This window comes from Balaenoptera physalus (assembly GCF_965194825.1).
Source record: "Balaenoptera physalus genome assembly, chromosome: X".
Lineage (NCBI taxonomy): Eukaryota > Metazoa > Chordata > Mammalia > Artiodactyla > Balaenopteridae > Balaenoptera > Balaenoptera physalus.
This window is the reverse complement of record NC_138903.1, coordinates 18,902,132-18,924,389: the sequence shown is the minus strand read 5'-3', so window position 1 is coordinate 18,924,389 and position 22,258 is coordinate 18,902,132. Positions and strand designations below refer to the sequence as shown.

The 22,258-nt window shown below is 33.3% G+C and overlaps 1 protein-coding gene across 5 annotated transcripts in view; it reads right to left on the bottom strand.

Annotated features, from left to right (window-relative positions):
* CNKSR2 (connector enhancer of kinase suppressor of Ras 2) overlaps nucleotides 1-22,258 on the bottom strand; it is a 258,934-nt gene that overhangs the window by 185,441 nt on the left and 51,235 nt on the right. For all 5 annotated transcript variants that reach the window (XM_082446969.1, XM_082446965.1, XM_082446966.1 and 2 more), the window contains exons 2-3: nucleotides 20,960-21,123; nucleotides 12,520-12,722 (exon numbers count right to left, since the gene is read on the bottom strand). In XM_082446969.1, coding sequence (XP_082303095.1) covers nucleotides 12,520-12,722; nucleotides 20,960-21,123 — 367 coding nt within the window. The remainder of the gene's footprint in view (nucleotides 1-12,519; nucleotides 12,723-20,959; nucleotides 21,124-22,258) is intronic.

Sequence of the window (22,258 nt, the reverse complement as noted above, 5' to 3'; positions counted from 1 at the left end):
TTTGCTTTCCATCAAATTTCTCTTTTTTTAGTGCTTAATATTTAAAAGTTCTTTCGTACTTCTTACGAGGTCTCTTCACTACATCTAAAATAAAACAACACCAAAAAGGCATGGTTTAGCAAAGACATTTTAGTTTATTTTCAAATGAAGGTAAGATTTTGAGTCCAGTATCTTCTTGAAATAGTCACAATTCAGAGCTAGTCTAATGACAGCTATCACCTACCGAGGACTTACTATATGCCAGTTACTTTTCTAAATGCTTTACATGTACCAAATAATTTTCACAACTCTTATAAGATAGGCACTATTATTATTCCCATTTTACATATAAGAAATGTGAGGTAGAGAAAGGTTAAGTGAAAACTAGTAAGTGGTGGAGCTAGTATTCAAACCCAGGAAGTCTGACTCCAGACTCCACACCCCAGAGTTAAACACTAATATACCACCTCTATGAACTTAAGTAGGTTTTACTGATGTTACTTACATCACTTCACATCCCTTTTCAAACAACGTGGCATGTAAATAATATATATTGGTACGAGGTTTATATTTTCAAGAATGTTGTAGACAGCAGCAGTCTTCCCAAGCAAGTGTTTTGCCACCAAATGAACTCAGTGGCTTTCCATTAGTCCTTATCCTCTCTCTTGTCTATGAACGCTAATCAGGTTTTTGTGGGGCCAAAGCTTATATGATTTGGGAAGCCCAGTTTAAAGAAAACAAAATCACAAATAAAAAAGAAGGTATGGGGGTAAAAATTTAGTCAGATTACTAGAACTTTAGTGCTTTGGATCTCTCTACTGATAACTCTTAAGGCAATTTACTATAAATGATTATATAAGACTACTTCCTGGTTACAAACTGAACTTGTCTTTCTTCTAGAAAACTCTACAACTCAAGCACCTCCCATTGTCACAGGGGTCCATATGAGAGGCCCTTTATTGGTTAAATTTTTTAAAAACGTATTTTTCACTTATGTATTTTGGCCATTCTAATAGCTATGTAGAGGCTTATCACAGATTTAACTTGCATTTCCCCCAAGTTACATGTATTTGCTCTATTTATATATTATTTATATTTAATCGTTAACTATATTTCCCTAATAATTTTCTAACTGGTTATGCTGACTTGTGCATATTTGCTATCCATATATACTCTTTAGTGAAATGTCTGCTCAAGCCCTTTGCCCATTCTTTATTTAGATTTTTGGTATTACTATTGAGTTTAGAGACTTCTCGGTATTTTCTGTATGCAAGTCCTTTGTTGAATAGGTAACCTGTAAAATTTCTTCTCAGTCTATGGCTTCTCTTTCCATCCTTTAACAGGATCTTTAGCAGGTCAAAAGTTTTTTATTTTAATGAGGTCAAATTTATCGATAATTTCTTTTCTGGATTGTACCTTTAGCATTATATCTAAGAAATCTTCACTTGACTCTAACTCAAGTTTTCTTCGAAAAGTTTTTTATTTTACTTTTAGATCTATGACCCATTTTTAAGTCAATTTTTGTATAAGATGTGAGGTTTGGGTCGAGGTTCACTTTTTTCCCTCTGCCTATGCAAGTGTTCCAACACCATTTGTGGAAAAACTAACCATTCTCCACTGAATTGCTTTTGTTCCTTTGTCAAAAACTGGCTAACCATATGCATAAAGTTCTGGACTCTCTGTGTCTATCTTGTCACCAATACCAGTTTTGATTACTGAAGTTATATAATATTTAAAATAGTATTAAAAAACTTCAAAATTGGTGAAGTATTATGGTCCCTTTACTTCTTAATACAAATTTTAGAATCACACTGTCTGTAGCTATAAAAAAAATCCTGCTGTAATTTTTATGTGAACTTTATTAAACCTACAGGAAGATTTGAGAATTGACATCTTTACTAAGTTGAGTCTTCCAATCCATGAACACAGTATGTCTCTCCATTTATTTAGGTCTTGTTTGATTTTATACATCAGTGTTTTACAGTTTTCACATACAAATCCTGTAGATATTTTGCTAAATTTATATGTAGGCATCTCATTAATTCTAGAGCAACTGTAAATTATACCATGTTTTTACTTTTTGTTTCCAGCTGTACATTGCTAGTATACAAGAATGTGATAAATTTTTCTGTGTAGACTTCATATTCTACAACCCTGCCAAATTCACTTACTAGTTCAAAAAGATGTTTTGTAGCTATCTTGGAATATTCTACACACAGACATATATTATCTGCAAATAGGAAAAGTTTTATTTTTTCCTTTCTAATCTCTAGGCCTTTTACTTCCTTTTCTGGCCTACTGTACTGGATATAACAGGAGGGATGAGAGTGGACAGCCTTGCCTTATTCCCAATCTTAGGAGGAAAGCATTGTCTTTCACAGTACAAGGTCAGCTGTTGCTTTTTATATATGCTTTATATCAAGTTGAGATATTACTACTCTATTCCTACTTTGCTGAGAATTTTTCTCATGAACGGGTATAGGATTCTACTGAATGCTTTTTTTTTTACATTAACTGATATGATTATTATTCTACAGCACATTAACATGGTAGACTACATTGATTTATTTTCAAGTACTGAAGCAGCCTTGCTTACCTAGAATGAATCCCACTTAGTCAAGGTGCACAGTTTTATTTGTATGTGGTTGGACTTGGATTGCCAATATTTTTTGGAGGATTATAACATGTAAGTTTGTACTATCTTTGCCGGGTATTGGAATCAGGATAATGATTGTACCATAAAATGAGATGGGATGGATTACCTCTATGTCTATTTTCTGAAATAGACTGTAGAATTGGTGTTATTTTTTCTTTAAACACAGAATTCACCAGTGACATCATCTAGGCCTGGACCTTTTTTCCCCTACTCCAAAGAGTTTCTAAGTACAATTCAATTTCTTTAATAGTTACAGGATCATTCAGAGAATCTATTTCATCTTGGGTAAGTTTTGGTAGTTTTTGTGTTTTTGAAGGAATTGGTCCATTTCATCTAAGCTGTCAAATGTATGTATAAAGAGTTATTTGTAGTATTCCTTTATTATCCATTTAATTTTGATTGACTTCTCAACATAGTGTGGTTCCGTTTTCAGTTTCATTGATTTCTGTTCATTTATCATTATTATTTGCTCCCTTTTGCTGCTTTGGGCTTATTTTCTACTTTCTTTTTTCTTTAATTTTATTTTTTTAAGAATACTTAGCATGAGATCTAACCTCTTAACAAAAATTTAACTGTAAAAGACAATACTATTAATTATAGGTACAGTGTTCTACAGCAGATCTCTAGAACTTTTTCATCTTGCTTAACTAAAACTTTATGCCCACGTTTGTTGATTAGCAATTATTTTTCTACTTGCTTGAGATGAGAGCTTAGATAATTGATTTGAGATCTTTCTTTTTTTCTGATATAAGCATTCAGTGCTTACAAATTTTCCTTTCAGAATTGCTTTAGCTGTGTGCCTCAAAAATTATGACTTGTTCTAATTTTCATTCTGTTCAATGTATTTCTTTTTATTTCCCTTGAGATTTCCTCTTTTATCCATGGATTAGTTAGAAGTGTGTTGTTTGATTTCTAGTTTGACTCCATTATGGTTAAAGAAGAGATTTTAACTGATTTAAATTATTTTAAATGTGTTGAAGTTTGTTTTATGATGCAGATATGGTGTACCTTCATGAATGTTCCATGGGCACTTGAAAAGAATTTGTATTCTACTGTTGTTGGATGAAATGCTCTCAAAATGTCAATTATATCTTGTTATCTGGTGTTGTTCAGCTCTTCTAATCCTTACTTTCTGTTCTGAGAGAGGAGATGAGGTATCCAATTGTAATTGTGGATCTGTCTATTTCTTCTTTTAGTTCTGTCATTTTTTGCTTCAAGTACTTTGAAATTATTGTATGGTATATACATCTTAGCAGTTTCTGTTTCTTGTTTTTTGAATTGTCTATTTATAGGCTCATCTATTGCACTTTGGTGTTCTTTGTTTTTAATTTAAATGTAATATTCACATAGTACACATTAACCCTCTGCTTCTCATAACTGTTTGTTGCAAGTATTTTCCCCAGTTTGTCATCTGTCTTATACTTAGTCATGTTTTTCAATTTTATGTAGTCAAACAGCACATTTCATTGCATTTTATTCCATATTTTAAAATACTTAATAATAAGTCTACATCTAGAAATCATTTTTTGTCTATATTTTCTCCAGTTTTCTTACGGATTTATTTTTCCCTCTTAAATAAATGATATGCCTAAAATTACTTTAGTGAACAGGTAGTGTTCTATCATTATTTATTCTCCAAAGACTTAATCAAGTGCCCCAATTCCACTTATTAAATGACCCTTTCTTTTTCCAGGGGTTTGAACATATTGTTTTCTAAATGATTCTATATACTGCAGTCTATTATGTGCTGTCTTCCACTACTGTTTATTCCTATTCCGAAATGGTATATTTTTCAACATAGTTTACTAAAACAGAAGGAGTCATTAAGAATTCAAATAATGATAATTAGAACAAAATGTATGTAATTAATCTGAAGTCATTGCACATCTATATCTAAATTTATTAAAACTCATTAAACTTAAAATGGATAAATCTTATAGAATGTACATTAGGCCTCAATAAAACTATTTTTTAAAAGATGTTAAGATATAAGCACTTCTAGGAAAACATCATTTAAAAAAACCACCCCAAGACCATTTTTGCTGCATTGAAGCATAAAAATCGGCATTTTAATTAAGAATTCAAAAATGCTTCTGGCATGATTAGAAAGAGCTTGGGTTCCTAGTTTTGCAAAGGTCAAAGTCTGTTAATAAAATCTAAAAGCTTCATTCAAAAGTGACGAGATGAAGTACAGCATGATTTTCTCCATAAAATCTTAAAAAAAGACTCATTTGATCTTGAAAATGTACCAAAAGAAAAATCTATTTGATAACTGAATGCCTGTAGCAAACTGAATTCTAAGGCGTGTTTTCCACGTTCCTGAGCACTCATATTTCAAGTGGGACAAGCTTCTCGCTCAAGATTAAATGTCAAAATAAACTAGAAAAAAAATCTAAGATATACCTAGGAAAACATGCATTCTATCTTGTAGTGAACTCCCCTAAAGTTTTCATTTTAAAGGCAAATCACATACAACCACACTAAGAACCATTCTTAGCCAGCACATATTAATGTTTGGAATGATGATTTTGGCTATACACATACATAAATAAAAGAAGGTTGACAGGTTCCAATCTTTGTCAGTTACCAAAGATGAACACTCAGTCATGACTTAATGAGATAAAGAAATGGATCTCTATAGAATACCTGAACATGATCAACTTGAAAACAAAACAAAATTAAGAGAGGAATTTGTTCCTCAGTCTATAGAAACCCCAAGTTAGAGCTCAGGCTACTTAGAAAAAAACACGTGGCTGACTCAAGGTAAAGAAAATAAAATTCATGGCAGGAAAACTTTTTGATGCCAGAAAGTTAAAAAAAAAAAAGATAAAATCCTTGGCTCATTAATAAATGGCCATTACAGGAACCATCCTACTTAGATCTTAAAAGTTACACAACTATCCTCAAATCATCATATGGATAATAAAATGCTTATACTTCTTTCTAGTGCAAAAGTTATTGACCCTATAAAAAATTATTTGTTGTACATTCTTTTCAAACAAAAGCATTTATGGAAAGGTTAATGGTTCAGAAATCCTAAACAAATTAGAAGCTAACAAGAAAAGCTAAGGAGTTAATTAGGAAATCTGGAAGGCCTTACTGTTTCTCAGGTTGGCACTGCTGAGCCTGAGGGGCATTCTATGAACAACAGCCTTGCTAACATCACTGCTCATTTCTGGAACAAGAGGTGCCAAATGAGAGCACTGAGCACACAAGAGGAAATAAGACCAAACAACAACGAGCCACAGCATTTGGTAGTGTTTGGGGTAGTTTTCTTTGTCTCTGTAATTTTTCCCTGGTATAGAAATAATTTTTGTCCTATAGTTTCATATCATGGAAGAAGAAATTAGTTCAACCACTTTCGTAGATAAAGCAAAAGATTTCAACGAATACATTTTTTCCCTTAGCATCCTAACCCTTATGCCTTAAACATTTAAAAGGTTTTCAGTGATCTAAAAAGATATCTCATTGATGCTTTCAAAACAGAATGATCTTAAAATGTATTTCAGAAACAATTAGAAATAGGTATTAATGCTAAAAATGAGAGAAAAGAATAAACTTTCATTTTAAATAGCAAAATAAACTTTTTCTATATATAATACTTTTGAATATTTTTTAATGATGTTACTGTACAACATGGTACATACAGCGATCTGGAAACCTCCAAGTATAGATTGATTTGGCAAAGCCATATAAAACTGCAAGAAAGATGAGGTGTGAAAAACAGCAGGATGTAGGTTAAAAATAGACAAGTAAACCATGAATTGAAAATAAACAGTAAAGCTACCAACTGTGATTCACCTCTGAGGCTTTTCCTCTGGGAAAGTCTGTTGTTTCACTCAAGTCAATATTTAAAATAAGACGAAAAAGGGGATTTCTGTTAGCCTTAGATTTTATTTTATTTAAGAAATGTAAGGAGCTAATTTTTGAAAATAAATGTTACTTAAATGGAAGCGCCACTGAAATTGCAGTTTTTGTGATTTGTAAACATTTTCCCTAGCACCCTAATGCTTTTGCCTTAAACATTCAAAAGGTTTTCAATGATATTAAGAGATATCTCACTGATGTCTTCAAAGTAGAATGAGAAATAAACTTTCTATAAAAAAATTCTACATAGCAATTTGAAGTATCAAGGCCAGAAAAAGAAAAGTGGTATTCTTGTTTAGCATTTGAGGAGAAACACCAAAGTACAAATAAATGTTTATATATGCCGCATTCCTAAGAATCGCTTCCTCAAAATCCTTAAGAACTCGTCCACATTCAAAAGGAGATGTAGTATGACAAAGGAACATGATAAAAGAGAAACAAGAAGGGCTTTGGTATCACAACAAAAATAGATTCAAATTATAATTTTCACACTAGTGAATAACTTCAGGCAAATTACTTCATGTTTCATATGTAAAATAGGGATAATGATACCTGCTTTGTGAGAATTCAATGAGCCAATACATGTAAAGCGTCTAGTTCAGTATGGAACTAAATTAAAGATTTTTTCTTATTCTTTCTTTTCCTTTCTCCCCCTTCAAGTGACATAAAATAAAAATTGCAATAAGCTCATCATATTGCTGTGCATGCAAGTTCTCCCCAAAATGTAAAAAAAATTTAATGCCAAAAAAGTCAGATTTTTAAAAAATTAAGCCAGTTGTTTGGCATCAAAATAACCATAGTTAACCGACAGAATTTTTCCTTTTTCAACTGAAGAGTTATACTATATTGTACACTAAAGGAATAAACTAAGGTTAAAGATCCAATGCTTGGCAATATTCGATTGCAGTGACCATTTTAAACCCTCCATATTAAAGGCAATCTACCATGACAAATCAAGATATTAAAAATTTTTGGTCAATATAATTTCTATGGAACTTTTATAATTAAGTACTTAAGTTCTAAGTTCTTCAAAATAAAAATAAAAAAGACAAGATACATTCTTACCTTATATAAAGAAAGCACAAAAACAGATTAGTTTTGGTCTAGAACTTAATATTAACTAAATTTAGTCAGAGAAGAGGTAGGGAGTTAAATCATGATTCTACAAGTCACCAACAAACTTTGTTAGTGTTTATTCTTTGAAATTATGCAAAGGGAAATAAGACGAATATATTCCTCATATGGCTTTGGTGAACAAGGTCAATGATTTATAGAATATTAGTGCTCAGAAGAGAACTTCAAATTCTGCAGGTCTTACATCCTTATTCTAAAAAGAAAATAAAAACAGAGGTTAAGGTTCAAGGTTACACAGGGCCAGAGGCAGAGCTGAAACTCAACTCTCTCTTACTTAGCCCTTTGTTCTTTTATACTATTTCACGATGCATTTCGGCAGGGATTCACAACAGCAGTCATGGAGAACACTGCTCTTTTGGCTTTTCTAGCATTGATTAATGTGTTTTGCTTCCTGTGTAGTTTGCAGAACACACTGAAACAAGAGGGCATATGGAATGTTGTCTTGTGCTCTTGCTGCTACCTAGAAAACATTTTTTCTTTGAAAGGAATAAAAATATAACTTAAATTCACATCCACTAACAACAATCTCTTATAAAAGTCTGGGCTACTTGTCAGGAAAACAAAGAGCGTAAACATTTCACTTGGCACAGTTATAGATAAAATCCTATTACATTTAAATTGATTTTGGGACCTTTTGAAATATATATTAGCCAAGGAGCAGTTAAGATATTCATACAATCCATGGAAGAGAAGGAAGCAAAGTAAGTTCCCAGATATAGAAGTAGCCCTCATCATTTGCCTTTCCTCTTTTCCAACACCTCTAAAAGATGGAGTCTATGAAAAGTAGAAGTTAATATTATATAAAACTATCCTGAACTACAAACCATTTCACAGAAAAATTTCTTCAAAGAGGAGTTATCACTTACCTTTAACTCACAATCAACCCAAGAATTCCAGTTTTCATTAATTCTAAGTAAAAACACTAAACTGTTGTTGGTAAGATCACATATATCCTGATTCCCTAATTTACCATACACTTTCAGTCTTACCCTGCCTAACCTGTCAGCAGCATTTGACTCTACTGACCACTTCCTTTTTTTCCCTAAAACTCCTTATTCCCACCTTAAACGTTCTCACCACATACACAAAAAAGGTAATTATGCGAGGTGATAGATTATATTAACTAATCTTATCATGGTAATCATTTTGCAATGTATATGTGTATCAAATCATCACGTTGTACACCTTAAACTTACACAATGTTATATATCGCTCATATCTCAATAAAGTTGGAAAAAAAAATAATACTAAAATATCAACACTCCCCCCACCCCCCACCAAAAAACTCTTTACTCCCTTTGCTACCGTGACACCACTCTCAACTAATTCTATCCTATGGAGTCTCTGGTTATGTCTTATTTTTTTCCATAAGCTGAACTTCTAATCATCCTTCGGTTCGTGGTGGTCTGCAGAGGTCATTCCTTTTCTCAGTTCTCTTCATTCACTCAAAAAAATTTATTGAGCACCCACTACAGGACAGGAGCTCTTCTAGATAATTGTGATAGCAGTGAACAAAGCAGATGAAAATCCCTGCTCTCCAGAAGCATACAATATATATAGAGCAGTCAGACAAAAACAATAATAACACATAAGTAAATTACATACTGTGTTAGAAGGGCTTGTGTTATGGAAAACAAATAGAGCAGGATAAGAGGAATCCATTCTAAAAATCTCCTTACACCACCATATTAATGTATTCAGGACTTTAACTACCACCTATATTTTAACTATTCCCAAATCTCTATCCACCGTATATCTTTTCTGAGCAGCAATACTCTAAAGACCTTTTCACAATCTATCATGGCCAACACTCAACACTTGTCCTCCACCATAACCCATTCCTCCTGTTTTGATAATGGCAACACCATCCATTGGGTCAGCCAAGTCAGATACCTCTTATTCACCCTAGGTGTCTCCTTTTTCTTTAGTCTCTCTGTCTAACAGTCTTCTATCTTCACTGCTGTTTCTCTAATTAAAGATCTCAGTAAATAGCAATGGAGAGAATCAACTCTGTAGTCAGGTGCCTGGAATGAATCCTGGCACCACCACTTACTTCCTATTTGGTTTTGAACTTAACTTCTGCCTCTGTATGTGCTAGTTTTCCTATCTGTAAAATGAAGACAACTCTCCTAGGTTTGCTTTGAGTGTGGCTGGTAGCATCAGAATCACCAATAGTAGCAGCAGCATGATAACAGTTGGCACTCCATGCTGGCAGGTTCCATATCCATGGGTTCAACCAACCTCGAATCGAAATATTTGAAAAAAAATTCCAGAGAGTTCAAAAAAGCAAAATTTGTATTTGTTGTACAAGGCAATTATTTACATAGCATTTACACTGTATTAGGTATTATAAGTAATCTACAGATGATTTAAAATATAAAGGAGGATGTGCATAGGTTACATGCAAATACTAAGTCATTTTATATAAGGGACTTGAGAATCCTCGGGTTTTGGTATCTGAGGGGGTCCTGGGCAGGTAACAAGGGACAAATATTCCTGAAACAACCTCTTAACTGGTTTCCCTTCTTCCAGCCTTATTCTTTCCCTAATCTTTCCCAACATTATAGCCCAAGTAATCTTCAAAATTCAAAGGTCTGAACACAACAGTGACCCTAAACAGCTCCCCATTGCCTTCAGCATGAAGTCCAAATGCCTTAAAATGACAAAGAATTCTTTTTCTCCTTCTTCTTTCCTTTTTAAAACTAAAGCTGTTAAAGCATAATCATTATAGACAAGCCAGCCTGGAGCTGAACTTTCCTGAGCAAAATCTTCAAAATGTAAACTTCAGTTTCTTTTTTAAATTTACAGTCTCAGCAGAAGATTTTAAAGTTATCACAAAGTTGTTTCTTTTCCTTCTAAGTATACATTTTATTTTTATGATCAAAATGTTAAATGGCCTTTGATTTAATGATCACCATAGGTAGTATGATATAACACAAAATAAGCATTGTGAGAACCTTTGCAGTAATGGAAGCCAAACAGATGATTTAAATTATTTCCTTCGGACTTTTTGTCACATTTTCGCTTTCTATGAAACAAACACAAAACAGCATTGATTGACTTCATGGATTACTATGTATGTCTGTGTACAATCATGTATGTTTGTAGATGAATTGGCATTTACTAAGGACATCTTATTAGATGATAAAAATAATGCCACCATAAAAAATTATATAATACAATAAAATCTCAGAAACTACTATATAGTGTTCTAGAAGCCATTATGTGATTTTATAAACAACCATACCTGCCATTAAGAAGTAAAAACATTCTCTAATCATTCTATTTATTTATTTAACAAGTACTAGTGTAAAAAGAAAATAATGAAATTTACCAAATATAAATATCAAGGCTGAGCTAATTTACAATTATAGGACAGGTGATAGTTATAAGAAGATATAACTAAAATCAAATATATTTTCTATAAGTTTCCTGATTACTGAGAAGCCTCCTGAAACAAGTATATTACGTTACTTAAGGATAAGCCATATTTTAAATATATTTACTTATTGACCATTATACAACTTGTAGAATTTACATGTTTAAACGGCAATTACTTCATACAATGGATAAATGTGGTTTAAACAATTATGAGAATTTTCATGATGTCATAATACAAGAGAAATATGCTGTCCACCAATTAATTATCAAAAAGCTAATAATTGTAGCTTAGTGTTCAGATTTGGATTTAGTATTGTCATGTTATATGTTATTAGTAATATATATAAATTTAGACAATATAGAATTAAGTAAAATTACCTTAACTTTTACCTTAGACATACAAATACTTTGTTTTTAATATAAAGTCTCATATTTTTAAAAAGCCAAAATATAATACAGTTGAACTTCAAACAAAGAGAGGGTTACGGGTGCCAACCCCACACAGTCGAAAAGTCATGTGTAACTTTATAGTTAGCCCTCCATATCCACAGATTCAACCAATGGATGATTATGTTCATATAGTAATGTAGTGCGTATTTATTGAAAAAACTCTGTATATAAGCGGACCCATGCAGTTCAAACCCATGTTGTTCAAGGGTCACTGTGTATATATGTGCATATATATGTATATGTATGTAAATCCTACTGACATTTATTCAAGAAAGAATTCTAGTAAAATTGTACATATCAGAATTTCTTATAAGAGACAAAATGTTTTTTAAGATTTGATTATTTAACCATCATAACACAGTACATGTCCCCTACAAAACAATTTTCAAAAATGAAAGAGCTTAGTTTTTTTTAAATAGTTGTAATGTTTTACCTTTAAATGTTTAATCACATATACAATTTTAATCTAACTTTTTTCATTTTATATTATGAAAACTTTTATGTTATTTTATGTGTTCTAAGACAAATGAAACTTAACTAAATTAGCAAAAAAAGGACCAAAATTGTGTTTATAATATCCAAAACTGACTGTACAATGTGAATAATAATAAAGAAGGAATAAAGCAAAGGTAATGAGACATACAAGGCATGCTATGAAAGTGTCAGTGTCTAATTACCCATTTAAAACAATAAATAGAATACTGATGGTCACTTCCTTAAATATGACCAATGAATGAAAAGAATACAGAAAATCAGGAGACAAGGCAGTATTATAAATCTTGTTATGACAGCCAAAAATGATTTTCCTTATAGAGCAGCAAATGTATTTTGAAACTGTCAGGGACTAATTATTGATTAGCTACTTGGATATAAAATTTTGCAAGCAGTTAGTATCTCTTTGATGATATGCTTATATTGCGGTAAATCATAATTAGGCATTTGTTAATATTCCTCATACTTATCTAATCCTTTCACAAGAAAAAAATGAAATAACGCTATATTCACACTGATGCCTGAGGAGGATATCTTATGAAACATGTGAAAGATTTTACCTGTCCAACCAGGCAAGCAGACTCTTGGCTGCTCCAATCAGATCCACAACCGAAGTCAGAAAATCATTTGGCAGTTTTCGGCTGGTTCTCCCATCATAATGGCCACTCCTTCTCCTCCCTGTTATAAAATTCTGTAGATTTTTGGCAGATGCATTCAACTTGTGAGAAAGGGTTTTTAGATTTTCTGTTTCCAAGCCATAATTCTGAATTAGAAAAAGACAGAGAATATACTTAAAGTCAGTATTTTATTCATTCGTTGAAACATTTACTGAGTACTTTACTATATGTATAGACAGTGGAACAAGTATTAAGAGTTACACATAAATAAGATAGGATTCCTGGCCTAGCAGAACCCATAGTCAAATGAGGATTTGGGGAAACATCAGATAAACAAATTACAAGAAAATGTGTAAGTACTAATATGAACATGGAAAGATGAGGGCATTATATCTTGGAATTATGCCAACCAAGACAGAAAGATTATAAGGACTCATAAGCAGTTTCTTTTTTAACCCAAACCTAAGTTCATTTACTTGTGAAATTCATTATTATCAACAATTATTTTTGAGTATCTATTCTATTAGCATATGCATAGTCATGAATGTAGGCACTAGGAAAAATTCTGCTTCCCCAAAATGAGAAAGAAAGTACAATCCAACAATAAAATGAAATAGCAAAAAATAAATCATATACAATATAACTTTTCTTCTGTGTCCTCTTCATAATGACTCACATAAGAAGTTTCTTTTATTATATGGTATACCAGGAAAACCTCTGCATCCTCAGGGAAACCAATACGCTTTCTCCTTTTTATAATACAAATTATAAAACTAAACTTATTTATAATTTTGTCATGGTTGCATTAGCTCACAGTCAAATATGAAGCACATCTAAAGAAATCATAATGACTTTTTGGTAAGTATAATTGTTCTTCTTTTCCTTGGTCTCACTTTTCAATTTCTATTAATATATATTATTTCACCCTAAATGTTTTATCTATAAATTACTGCAAAAAGGATTTATATGAATAAATACAAATAAGCTTTTTTTTTTTTTACCATATTCAATAGGAAAATATTGTCGGATCCCCTCAAATAAACTTTAGGGAAAGATTTCACAAGTCACAATTAATTTTAAAACAGATAATTGTGAGTTGTTAACCTGATCAGAGGATGACCTTGATCAAACTACTTAGCAGCATGTACGTTACCGTCATGTGTAAAATTAAAAGTATTATTAACTTACAGAAAATCATAAAACCCAAAGAATGTTAGGTAGCCTCTGAGGCCCAAATAAATTCTAAGTTTGATTTATCCCCTCCTTTTACAGTTAAGTAAAGTGAGACACAGGGTGATTTTCTGATTTGCTTAGAGCTCAGAGCTTAGACTAGACAGAAATCAGAATGGGACTACAAGTCCCCAGGCCACCTGTGAGGGAATACCTCTACCCCCACTCCTTAGCACCAATAATCTATTCCTGTTCAAGCAGGGTAGTAGAAACAAGTGAAACAAAATGGAAGAAAATACTGGGGGAAATGAAAAAGGGAAGAAAATGGCACAATGAATTTAGCTATATTATCAAGTCAACAATCACTGGGTAGCTAGTTTATATGAAATTTAGGTTTATTTTTTCTATTTAAGAAAAGAAATAACTTAGAGGAGAAAAAAGGAGGGCGTAGAGGAGGATTTGAATGCATAAACATTAATAGCAAGTTATGTATGTTACCACTAAAGATTTAATAGTGATAAAAATCTGATTGTTCTTTGCTGAGAATTTACATTTTTACTAAAAGAACACTGTTTTGGAGCCATGGATTTGTTTTTTAAAAAACATAGTATATTATATATTCACCGCTAAATTTGAATTGCAATAGTCTCTCAAGTTAAAAGGTTTGGTTTACACAAATAAAACAACATTCTATTCAAATTCTATTGCATCTGAGCATGGATTATTTGTGAAACATTTGGGAGATTTTATCCAGCATGTATCCTCTTATAAGAGATATTCTCTAATGACTAGATAGTGACTAGATAACTTATAATTATATCAGCTAAACTGAAAATGATACTTCTGAAGTACTTGAAAGTATTTTCAGAAGTTTTTCCCTGTGTTAAAGCATTTTCCCTTAAGTACAACAGTGTTTGCCTTTTTCATTTTTGTGTATTAATGATTTTAATGAGAAAATATTTGTTTACAAACAAATTATAAAAATTTCTCAGAGAAACTCAAATTTAAATAGTTTATTAGTGAGGAACCTAATCAATCAACCTGGTAACATAACTTGAACTCTGTAGCCATTAGCCCCGACAAAAGAGTCATTTAAATTATCTCTTCCTATATTACCATCTCAAATATTTTATTAGAAAAGGTAAAAATGATTTTAAAAGAATACAGATCTTCTCATAAATAAAAATCTGAAGGCAAAGTAAAAATACTTTGAGGATTCCAAAATTTAAGATAGCATTACATTAAAAAAAAAATACAACTCAAGAATTAGAGAATAGAAAAATCTCTGGACAAAACCTGGTAAGATACCCTGAGGTCTCCTAACTTGGAAGCCTACTAAAGAAATATCCTATATGGAGGAATTTCAGGTAAAAAATACAGGCCACAGAGGACTCCAGTAGCGAGAAGAGACAAAAAATGCGTAGTAGAGGATGGAGAAGGAAGTTCTTAAAACTTATTCTAGTTAACAAATATAACTAGTTAAATCAATAATTCAAAAGCATTTAAAAATTCTAGAAGAGTACAAAAGTAGGTTAGAAGCTTCTCTGTATATAACAGTGTCTGTGTGATACTATTTGAACAAAAGAGATGGATTAGTCGATCTCTCAAGTTAATTTTCATCATCACAGTTCTCAGTTCTAAGTAGCTCAAAATCAATTACTGACAACACAGATATCTTTTTGCTTTTTCCTTCATGAAAGTGGACGGTTTGTTGTGACTCACTAAGTCACCAGTAAATCACACTCCCCTGCCTACCATGTAAAGAAGCAACAAGTATATGAAGTGCCCCTTTGCTTTTGGCCAAAGGTACGCAGATGAGAAGTATTGTCTCAATTTTTTAAAAATGCAGGTTTATTCACTACAGACTTGCTTTTTACTGGATATGCATGGGACAACTAGGCATTACTATTGGTATAGAAAGGACTACATCAAGTAAACAAAAGCTTGGACATGAAATGTACTTAGCGACTTTCTTTATCCTATATGTTACCTACGTGGCCAGTAACATTCATGCCAGGAACCAGGTGTGACTCCACACTGATTCAACATAGGCAGTCTAATCGTAAGGAACTGGTGCTAAGTTTCTACTGTTCTTCTCTCAGTTATACGCATGCAAAAGCACATGAAAGAAAGAAACAACATTTTAGAAAATCGAGTTGGTTATACCCTCACTAGCGGCAAATTCTCACTAAACACTTAACTGGAAATATTGGCACCATGTATTTTACAATGTCAATGCTATTTTATTCAGAGCTCTTAATTTGAATGCATCATGCAGCAGGTGTTTAGGTTTTATAATACTTTGCTTTGTAAATATGTGTGAGTCCTAAAAAGATTGCTTTAATGAATTTTTTTTAGAAATGAATTATTTTAAGATGAATGAACCAAGCAATTATGTTGCAAAGAAACAAATCCTAGCAATGGCAGGCATCAAATTTTTCCTGCAAAATACCTATTACATGAAAAGTATATGAAGAATGAAATGAAAACTGTTCTTATCCTGTCATAAATGATTCACTTGTACGTCTCAATAAAAGGTGCATTGTCAAAACATAAATTAAGGGGTATACATTAAACTATATGTATTTTATTTATGCTCTACTATTTTAGTTAATACAAGGTGCTCTCTATTGAAGCACACCAAATGATAGCATAACAGCTTGAAAGAGTTAATATAACTCCAAATCATGAAAAGCTTATTTCTTTCTCGGATAATATGGTACAAACAGTATAGTTGGTGCTTAATAAATATATGTTGCATGAATGAACAAGTTACTAAATAAACCTTTGATTTTCAACAGCTGCCATAACATTTATTCCCCATCAGGACTAATTTCAAGACAAGGCAGATGAAAATATTCCATTGCTCAAAAAAAACAAAGGAATTTGGTAATTTTTCTGTGTCTTCCTTATTTTAGGAACAGAAACTTCAGAGTCTGAGGCTGTGTCGGCAAGAGAAAAAAATTACAGTTCTCTGGAGAAAGGCAGAGAACTTCATTCAGTAAGATAACATTAATTTAATATCCTCTATTTGCTAATCACTAGGCAGAAAGCATATCAAGGACCAAAAAACCTAAGCAAAGAATTATAATGTGATACAAAGTGTAAGCTGACGTTCTTCCCATCACTTCCCACTCTGCAGCAGCTAAATCAAAATTCTTATTTTTCTCTGATCACTGCATACTCTTTCACAATTCTGTCTTTACACATAGTTTTTCTGCCTAGATAACTTTTCTCCAACTTTTTTATCTGGCAAACATCTACGCATCCTGCAAGTCCCAATGCAAATCCCATTTACACTTCCTGGATCCCTCAGTAGTGTTCATCATCTCCTTCTGCACTCCCCTGGGATTTTTTTAAAAAATCTATATTATCTTTTAATGACTGTCTTTACTGGACTGTATACATTTTTTTTAAAGGTGTAAGTTTAATTATTAGATAACACTTTAAAATCAATGAGAGTTTTCTCAGTTTCTGATCAGAAATTTTCACAATTAACATCAGTGTTTTAAAATATGGAGTATTAAAGACAGAGTATAATATCTACAGTTAATTTTCACTCAAACTCTTTCTATATAGACAGGTAGAGTAAAAATATATAACAGACACTCATCCATTAATCTTTAATGTGGAATAAGTTTATCTGTTTGGCAAAAATAATTGTCTCCTTTTCCCTTACCAGTCCATCCACATCCTTCCTAAAGCATGTATTAGATGGTTCATGAGTAATGAAATAAAAAATAGTCTCTAAAATGGACTGTATACATCTTAAGAGCACAGACTGTGCCTTTTTAATCTTTGTATTCCCTGTGGTAGCACTGTATGAGCATGAATATATAAGTTAAAAGAAGAAATAAATACAGTAGATGTAGGAAAAAGTAGAAGAGTCAGTAGAGACATTACAGTTTTGAAGAGACAAAACATAGTTCCCCATTGCCAACAGCACAACTCCTGATGCAATCAACTCAGCTTGCTGAAGAGGGATGTCACCTCCTGATTTTATAATGGCATGTAGAAGTAAATCAGAATTCACTGCTCGGAAATTTGCTTTATATTCACTGGAAAACATCTGGTGCATAAACTGTAAGATATGTGCACTTTTAACATGTTGATGTATAGCCATTAGGAAGCAGTGAAAAGGAAGTTTAATATTTGACCTCCTTGGGGAATAAACGTAGAAAGAATGAATTTAATGTTTTGATTTATTTTTTTCCCAAGAAAATGATGCAACACTATGGTGCTTAAACCCAGAACTGCATGGCAGTGGTCTGTATCTCTGATACCATCCTTTTAAGTAAGTCTAGGTCAGCAGAGCTTATCCCAGGCCAAACTCCAAAGCCTACAGGTCTAGACTATCTGTAGGTAGTACCGTAATCACCAATCTTATTTCCTTCTTCAAAGCGGCAGAGTGGCGCTCAGCATGTGAGTGGTTCATCTAAGAGAAGCCCTGCTTATGACACATACACTCTAGACTTCAAGCTGTGACACACTCAACTTTACTATTACAGAAGATGTGGCAAATAGGGGACTGCTAGGTCAGATACCCATCTCCAAGCCACTTATATTGTACCTTCATAGCCATTCTGACTCAGATTTGGAGACCAGTATGCAAAAACACTGTGGACTCTTACCTTACCCTGAGTACTAGCTTTTATTTCAGGCATGATTTCTGCAATCGGATTCAGATAAGGGAGAGTGCAAGTGCATGCTCTGGTCTGAATTAATTTCTCTTATCTCAGGAATAAGGAAACAAGAAGGTCCCCAAATTATCATGTGAAAAATATGTCAAGTCTCTTTCATCACCACTTTCAAAAAATGTTTATTCAGCATCTACTATTGCCAGGCATTTGTGCTACACACTAGGTGTTCAATAAGCAATGTCACTTTTCCCACATAGCTTGTAGTCTAGCAGAAGAAACAGACATTAAACTAATAAATACACACATAAGTATATAATTACGAAATGAGATGAGGGTTAAGAAAGAGAGGAACAGTGGGGGGGCAATTTTAGACCAGGCCAGGGTGAGGGAGTGATCAGGGAATATCTCTGAGGAAAGGACAATTAAGGTAAGATTGAAATGTGTAAGTGGGAGGTACTATTCAACCAATCTGGTTTCAGATTCTTTAAAAACTATTTTCAATCAGGTCTTTTTCCCTTGCTTATTCTATTGGCTTTTAGTGAAATTTGATGACATTATTGGTGTTCCTTAATGAAAATAACAGTTCCCATTGCTTTTGTGACAACTCTTTCATAGTTGTCTTCACGCTTCTCTGACTACTCCATAAATCTCCTCTGCAGGCTACCCTTCTTCCTTCCCAGCTGGAGTGTCAAGTTGTGTCCTTTGTTCTTTATATTCTACAGGCCCTTCCTGGGTGATCTATCTATGGAGTCAATCCCTATATACTTGAGACTCCCAAATCTCTATCTTCAGCCACTTCTCAGCTTTAAATTCATAAATTCAATTGTCTGATGAGTATTTCTTTCTGGATAACCCAGAGATGCCTCAAATTCAACAAATCCAAAACTCAATTTATATTCCCACCTAAATTTATTCTTGCTGCTATTGCCTATCTTCATTATTGGAAGATCTTCTACTCTATCTCTGCAGCTAATAAGATGGAATCTTCCTCAACTTCCTTTATCTCACTCACCACTCCTAGTCACCAGATCTTCTCTATTCCTGTTGCACATCCTTAGTTTGAGCCCTAATCACAGCCTAAGTAGATTATTTTAAACATCTCCTAATTGTTCCCCTGTCTTCACTCTATGCCCAGTCCACTCCACCCTTTTCACTACCATCAGTTACCTTTTTTAAGCAAGTATTTGATCATTCTTGCATAGTCCTCCAGTGCCCAGATGAAGAAGTACTAATCTCTTATCAGGATATTAAGGTACTTTACAGTCTGGCCCTATTCTATCTTTAAAGCCTAATTTTAGGCCACTATTTCCCACTTATTTTTGGTGGGAAAATAGCTTATCATTTTTCATACACACCAGGCATGCTCCTTATTCTGTGTGCCTGGGTATGTGCTGTTTTATCTACCTGGAAATTCCTTCCCTCTGTCCCTCCACCTCTTAGGACACATGCTCGTCCTCCACTAGGCTGTTAAAGATCACCTCTTTTGCAATATGAACCCATTTATCTTAGTCAAAACTTCTGTGCCCCTAATACTCAGCTCATACTTTTATTTTAGTAATTATACTACAATATTGTGATTATTTATATGTCACTCTCCCCCCACTAGGCTTTTCAAGATGGCAGGAACTAGATCTTACATCTGACACACACAGTGCTGACTGTACTGATTCTTGAATTACGTTTAATTATCTACACATTTATTATTAATTATCATCATCTTAATAATAGTGACTACTTAGTGAATGCCTACTGTGTGCCAGGCACAGAATTAGGTGCTATTCAAACACTATCTCCTTTGCTTTTCACACCAATACCAAGAGGTAGTTGATATTATCTCTATTTTTTAAAAAAGAACTAAGGCTGTGGTGAAATGACTTGCCCACAAATGTCAGTAATTGACTGAGTCAAATTTCAATCCCATATTATTTTAAGACTCATGTTCTTTTTCACTGTAGCTCTAGCCCCAGGCATATGTTAGTGTCATCTTACCTAACATGGGAAAAAAAAGTCTATGTTCCTCTCAGAATATCTAATGTACTATCAGAATCTTGCAGGATTCTTTTCACATTGATTTCTCTTGTCTGACTAGGCACTGCTCTTTTAACACACAAAAGTAGACATATAATGTACAATATTCAATTTTCATTGATGTATACACAAAGAACACTAAAATAATTTAATTATTTTAAGGATGGTTTTTCTAAAATAGGATTACTTAATATTTGGGATACTAAAGCAAAACTTTTAGAAGGAAATGAACTTTATAACTGATTGTATGCAATCGTACATCCCAAATGCTTCTGTGAAAACTCCCTTGGTGAGCTCTTAGTTTTTCAAGTAGCTAAAAAAAATGTCACCAATTGAGTTAATAAGCCCCTTTAATTTGTAATTTGGTACTGCATAGTACATCAAATTCAATGAAGGAGGAAAATATCACCACAACCAGTTGGCTGATAATTAGGGGATTTTTTTTTTCTGCTTGAAGGAGAAGAGACAAACAAATTTTAAGGAAAAAATTTTTAAAGGAAAAAAAAGCAAAGTTTCCCTTCCCACCAGTTTTATGATGTCCTTACCAGTGCACACAGAAGGTCAACCGCTTCCAAGATCAGTTCCTGATGGCCGATGCGGCTGACCCCCAGATCCTCTAGCTCTTGATGTGTAATGCGCAGCAGCTGGTCTCCACTGATCTTCTCCCTCTCAAAGTTCTTAATATACTGCTGCAAACAGTCATCAAGACCTGCAAAAGAAAAATACGGAAGACCAGAATGAAAAAAAAAAGACAGTTGAACCAAACAAATTTTTAAAAATAATAAAACAAGCACTAACTCCTACCCAGTCACAAGTTAAGTCCATTTCAGCTCTGGACTAGTTCAATCATCCACCTTTCCTCAACCTATATATGGGCTTCACTGGGGAAAAAAAAAATCACTTCCTCATATCCCAGCTGTTAGGTTCCTATTTGAATTTTCCTCAGCAGCTACTGGAAGTCTTCACCTCTCTTCTCAGCAGTTCTCTTTGTTGCCTGTTTCTCAAAATGTGCTAATGCGCAGGTTCCCCTATTTCCAAATTTATCTGCACCACACTCCTCCTTTCTTCTTTCAGAGGGAGAGGTATCCTTTCTATACAAGGCTAATCAATCTTTCTCTGCTCTGGAATCTTCTGCCACCTTAACACTACTTCAACAATTAAAAAATTAAATGCTCTATTTCAACCATTTCTTTTTTATTGACTCCTATGTTCAAACCTCTGCCATCTTAAAAAATAAAATAAAACAAAACAAAAATCTTTCCTTGATTTCCTTGATCCTGTGTTCACCACCAGTCTGTTACTCCCTTCAGAGCCAAACCCCTTACACCTTTATTTTCTCACCTATAATGCACTCCTTAATCCACCATCATTTGGAATTTACCCAGATCCAAAAATGGAAATCCACAGTGGATATGTTTTTCAAGATTACTCAGGGCACTTCATAAGTGATTGGCCAGGCTACAGATTGGGTGGCTTCAATCACCTATGAAATGACCTGATATAAATGATGAACAGGACTAACAAGATTACTTCTCTCCAGATTTTTAAGTAAGGAATACCAAGACAATGAGCCAATCATAAAATCTAAAAGGTCTTGATTATATGTCAAGGAGGGAGACGAAAGGCCATAATGGGCAACGACCCAGCTGAAATTATGACAGAGCAGAAAATATAAGCAAGTAGAGAAAGCAGAGACGAGGTTACAACAATTGTGCAAAGGGAAGCAAAGTCCCATAACAGAAATTATGTAGCCATTGAGAGAAGAAAAGAGACACTCCTAAAAGACACCTGGTTCCTGATAGGATAGTTTAGTACCAGGCCACACATGTCCTTATTGTCTTTTC